At 41.1% G+C, this 6000-nt stretch overlaps 1 protein-coding gene across 3 annotated transcripts in view; it reads right to left on the bottom strand.

Moving 5' to 3' along the window:
• Pgd (phosphogluconate dehydrogenase) overlaps nucleotides 1–6000 on the bottom strand; it is a 138898-nt gene that overhangs the window by 74549 nt on the left and 58349 nt on the right. Inside the window, exon 1 of one of the 3 annotated variants that reach the window (XM_070096586.1) lies at nucleotides 5473–5891. The exons of the other annotated variants lie outside the window; for them this stretch is intronic. Coding sequence (XP_069952687.1) covers nucleotides 5473–5531 — 59 coding nt within the window. The 5' untranslated portion in view covers nucleotides 5532–5891. Of the gene's footprint in view, nucleotides 1–5472; nucleotides 5892–6000 lie in introns of those variants that run through there. 3 annotated transcript variants of the gene reach the window in all.

The following is a 6000-nucleotide window of genomic DNA, read 5'->3' as shown; positions in this document are numbered from 1 at the left end:
ATATATATATATATATATATATTTATTTATTTTATTATCACTGGCCGATTCCCACCAAGGAAGGGTGGCCCGAAAAAGAAAAACTTTCACCATCATTCACTCCATCACTGTCTTGCCAGAAGGGTGCTTTACACTACAGTTTTTAAACTGCAACATTAACACCCCTCCTTCAGAGTGCAGGCACTGTACTTTCCATCTCCAGGACTCAAGTCCGGCCTGCTGGTTTCCCTGAACCCCTTCATAAATGTTACTATGCTCACACTCCAACAGCACGTCAAGTATTAAAAACCATTTGTCTCCATTCACTCCTATCAAACACGCTCACGCATGCCCACTGGAAGTCCAAGCCCCTCGCACACAAAACCTCCTTTACCCACTCCCTCCAACTTTTCCTAGGCCGACCCCCTACCCCGCCTTCCTTCCACTACAGACTGATACACTCTTGAAGTCATTCTGTTTCGCTCCATTCTCTCTACATGTCTGAACCACCTCAACAACCCTTCCTCAGCCCTCTGGACAACAGTTTTGGCAATCCTGCACCGCCTTCCAAACTACAAATTCTCTGCATTACATTCACACCACACACTGCCCTCAGACATGATATCTCCACTGCCTGCAGCCTTCTCCTTGCTGCAACATTCATCACCCATGTTTCGCACCCATACAGAAGCGTTAGTAAAACTATGCTCTCATACATTCCCCTCTTTGCTTCCAAGGACAAAGTTCTTTGTCTCCACAGACTCCTAAGTGCACCGTTCACTCTTTTCCCCTCATCAATTATATGATTCACCTCGTCTTTCATAGACCCATCCGCTGACACGTCCACGCCCAAATATCTGAATACATTCACCTCCTCCATACTCTCTCCCTCCAATCTGATATCCAATCTTTCATCACCTAAAATTTTTGTTATCCTCATAACCTTACTCTTTCCTGTATTCACTTTCGATTTTCTTCTTTTACATACCCTACCAAATTCATCCACCAATCTCTGCAACTTCTCTTCAGAATCACCCAAGAGCACAGTGTCATCAGCAAAGAGCAACTGTGACAACTCCCACTTTGTGTGATTTTTTATCTTTTAACTCCACACCTCTTGCCAAGACCCTCGCATTTACTTCTCTTACAACCCCATCTATAAATATATTGAACAACCACGGTGACATCACACATCCTTGTCTAAGGCCTACTTTTACTGGGGAATAATCTCCCTCTTTCCTACATACTCTAACTTGAGCCTCACTATCCCCGTAAAAACTCTTCACTGCTTTCAGTAACCTACCTCCTATACCATACATCTGCAACATCTGCCACATTGCCACCCTGTCATACGCCTTTTCCAAATCCATAAATGCCACAAAAACCTCTTTAGCCTTATATAAATACTGTTCCTTTATATGTTTCACTGTAAACACCTGGTCCACACACCCCCTACCTTTCCTAAAGCCTCCTTGTTCATCTGCTATCCTATTCTCCATCTTACTCTTAATTCTTTCAATAATAACTACCACACAATTTGCCAGGTATACTCAACAGACTTATCCCCCTATAATTTTTGCACTCTCTTTTGTCCCCTTTGCCTTTATACAAAGGAACTATGCATGCTCTCTGCCAATCCCTAGGTACCTTACCCTCTTCCATACATTTATTAAATAATTGCACCAACCACTCCAAAACTATATCCCCACCTGCTTTTAACATTTCTATCTTTATCCCATCAATCCCAGCTGACTTACCCCCTCTCATTTTATCTATTGCCTCACAAATTTCCCCCACACTCACAACTGGCTCTTCCTCACTCCTAGATGTTATTCCTCCTTGCCCTATACACAAAATCACAGCTTCCCTATCTTCATAAACATTCAACAATTCCTCAAAATATTCCCTCCATCTTCCCAATACCTCTAACTCTCCGTTTAATAACTCTCCTCTCCTATTTTTAACTGACAAATCAATTTGTTCTCTAGGCTTTCTTAACTTGTTAATCAAAATTTGTTGATAACATCTCACCTACTCTCTCATTTGCTCTCTTTTTACATTGCTTCACCACTCTTAACCTCCCTCTTTTTCTCCATATACTCTTCCCTCCTTGCATCACTTCTACTTTGTAAAAACCTCTCATATGCTAACTTTTTCTCCAATCATTCCACCAATCGCTCCTCTTCCCTCCCGCACCCACTTTCCTGTAGCCACAAACTTCTGCTGAACACTAACACTACATTTTTAAACCTACCCCATACCTCTTTGACCCCATTGCCTATGCTCTCATTAGCCCATCTATCCTCCAATAGTTGTTTATATCTTACCCTAACTGCCTCCTCTTAGTTTATAAACCTTCACCTCTCTCTTACCTGATGCTTCTATTCTCCTTGTATCCCATCTACCTTTTACTCTCAGTGTAGCTACAACTAAAAAGTCATCTGACATATCTGTGGTCCCTCTATAAACATGTACATCCTGAAGTCTACTCAACAGTCTTTTATCTACCAATACATAATCCAACAAACTACTGTCATTTTGCCCTACATCATATCTTGCATAATTATTTATCCTCTTTTTCTTAAAATATGTATTATCTATAACTAAACCCCTTTCTATACAAAGTTCAATCAAAGGGCTCCCATTATCATTTACACCTGGCACCCCAAACTACCCTACCACACCCTCTCTAAAAGTTTCTCCTACCTCAGCATTCAGGTCCCCTACCACAATTACTCTATCACTTGGTTCAAAGGTTCCTATACATTCACTTAACATCTCCCAAAATCTCTCTCTCTCCTCTACATTCCTGTCTTCTCCAGGTGCATACACGCTTATTATGACCCACTTTTCGCATCCAACCTTTACTTTAATCCACATAATCCTTGAATTTACACATTCATATTCTCTTTTCTCCTTCCATAACTGATCCTTCAACATTATTGCTACCCCTTCCTTAGCTCTAACTCTCTCAGATACTCCATATATATATATATATATATACAGTGGCATTTATGGATTTGGAAAAGGCGTATGACAGGGTGGATAGGGGGGCAATGTGGCAGATGTTGCAAGTGTATGGTGTAGGAGGTAGGTTACTGAAAGCAGTGAAGAGTTTTTACGAGGATAGTGAGGCTCAAGTTAGAGTATGTAGGAAAGAGGGAAATTTTTTCCCAGTAAAAGTAGGCCTTAGACAAGGATGTGTGATGTCACCGTGGTTGTTTAATATATTTATAGATGGGGTTGTAAGAGAAGTAAATGCGAGGGTCTTGGCAAGAGGCGTGGAGTTAAAAGATAAAGAATCACACACAAAGTGGGAGTTGTCACAGCTGCTCTTTGCTGATGACACTGTGCTCTTGGGAGATTCTGAAGAGAAGTTGCAGAGATTGGTGGATGAATTTGGTAGGTGTGCAAAAGAAGAAAATTAAAGGTGAATACAGGAAAGAGTAAGGTTATGAGGATAACAAAAAGATTAGGTGATGACAGATTGGATATCAGATTGGAGGGAGAGAGTATGGAGGAGGTGAACGTATTCAGATATTTGGGAGTGGACGTGTCAGCGGATGGGTCTATGAAAGATGAGGTGAATCATAGAACTGATGAGGGAAAAAGAGTGAGTGGTGGACTTAGGACTCTGTGGAGACAAAGAACTTTGTCCTTGGAGGCAAAGAGGGGAATGTATGAGAGTATAGTTTTACCAACGCTCTTATATGGGTGTGAAGCGTGGGTGATGAATGTTGCAGCGAGGAGAAGGCTGGAGGCAGTGGAGATGTAATGTCTGAGGGCAATGTGTGGTGTGAATATAATGCAGAGAATTCGTAGTTTGGAAGTTAGGAGGAGGTGCGGGATTACCAAAACTGTTGTCCAGAGGGCTGAGGAACGGTTGTTGAGGTGGTTCGGACATGTAGAGAGAATGGAGCGAAACAGAATGACTTCAAGAGTGTATCAGTCTGTAGTGGAAGGAAGGCGGGGTAGGGGTCGGCCTAGGAAAGGTTGGAGGGAGGGGGTAAAGGAGGTTTTGTGTGCGAGGGGCTTGGACTTCCAGCAGGCATGCGTGAGCGTGTTTGATAGGAGTGAATGGAGACAAATGGTTTTTAATACTTGACGTGCTGTTGGAGTGTGAGCAAAGTAACATTTATGAAGGGATTCAGGGAAACCGGCAGGCCGGACTTGAGTCCTGGAGATGGGAAGTACAGTGCCTGCACTCTGAAGGAGGGGTGTTAATGTTGCAGTTTAAAAACTGTAGTGTAAAGCACCCTTCTGGCAAGACAGTGATGGAGTGAATGATGGTGAAAGTTTTTCTTTTTCGGGCCACCCTGCCTTGGTGGGAATCGGCCAGTGTGATAATAATAATAAAAATACAGTGGACCCCCGGTTAACGATATTTTTTCATTCCAGAAGTACATTCAGGTGCCAGTACTGACCGAATTTGTGCCCATAAGGAATATTGTGAAGTAGATTAGTCCATTTCAGACCCCCAAACATACACGTACAAACGCACTTGCATAAACACACTTACATAATTGGTCGCATTGGGAGGTGATCGTTAAGCGGGGGTCCACTGTATATATAATATATATATATATATATACACACACACACACACTTGATGGCTCCAACTTCATCCTGTTCTTTACTTCTATGTTTCATAACAATAAAAAGGCTTTCTAATGAGCTGATGTAGGTAACAGCTCTTAGCTTGTAAATAAAGTTAGGAACCCCTACCCTAACCTTGTTAAACTCTGTAAGAAAAATAATAAATCCAGTCACGTCATTAAATGAGAAAGTTCCTCGAAGATACACCAGCATTGAATGTTTTAAACCATTCAAAAAGGAAATTCTCAAGTTAACACAGTTATTAATGTAAAATTAACAAACTGGTCTTCCTACAAGTAGAATACACAAGTTGAGTAGGTTTAACCTGTAAACGGTCCAAACGTATATATACGTTCACTATCCCAGTGCCCCAAATATTTTGAAAATTAGTAGGTTTAAATATGGCCAATAGTCGCAGTCTAAAGTTAATACACAAACCAATTTTACAACTGGTCTATAAAATTGGCAAAATGGCAGCTAAACAGCCCAATTGAGATACAGAGTTTGAAGTTAACTGAATGAAGTATTCTCAAGTTATCACATGGAAACATTAAAGGAAGAAAATGACAATTCCAACAACTATACCTATACTTTTTCAGGGGATGCCTAATAAATCTCCACAATAACCATTCATAATGCATAGAAATTTACACAAAAAAAGGCACACAAGAAATAATAAACTATTATCACAAATTTTAAATTACCAGCATCATTTAAAACCTCTTTACTACATGTCATCATCAAAGACAAAAATTTCCCAGGGGTCCCTAAATGCATCCCAGTCCTAAAATTTTAAAAAGGAAATACAATATTACTGGAATAGAAACTATGATATATGAACTGCTTAAGTTATATTCGTAAGGAAGCACACACTCACCACTGCCACGAGTTACTTACACTGCATCTGACCTGCGCATGGCGACAGTCTTGATGGTGCGGCATGGTGTATTTCCCATGCTGGAAGAAAAGGCAGCCAGCCACGTGCGTGTCCCAACCAGACACGTATAGTGCGTGGAGAACACGCAGTGCTGCCTTATCAGGTCACTACCACCACTAAATCGCTGGAGAGGTAGATGAAGCTTCCCTCGCCCCAAGCCTTCCCTGATACAGTACTCACAACAAATGAGTAATACCAGGTTTTGGGAGGGATAACCGATTTCACTAAGAGGATTTTTTTCTAACCCTCTTTTGGCGTCACTATAACCGCCCTTGTTAGCGTATTCCAATTCACAATAACCAATTTTGATAAATTCCAGTCCCTATAACAACCCTTTTTCCCCATCAAGAGTTCCTATGATCTCACACTAGTTCACAGATGATGTAACCGAAATAACAGGAAACTGCAATGGAGGTGTGCATGTAAGTTGTTTGTTTCCTCTTGTCTAATCACAACCTGTCCTCCAAATGTTAATTTAGCAAAGTGTT

This window comes from Cherax quadricarinatus, chromosome 54, assembly GCF_038502225.1.
Source record: "Cherax quadricarinatus isolate ZL_2023a chromosome 54, ASM3850222v1, whole genome shotgun sequence".
Classification (NCBI taxonomy): domain Eukaryota; kingdom Metazoa; phylum Arthropoda; class Malacostraca; order Decapoda; family Parastacidae; genus Cherax; species Cherax quadricarinatus.
This window is presented reverse-complemented; position numbering and strand designations above follow the sequence as displayed.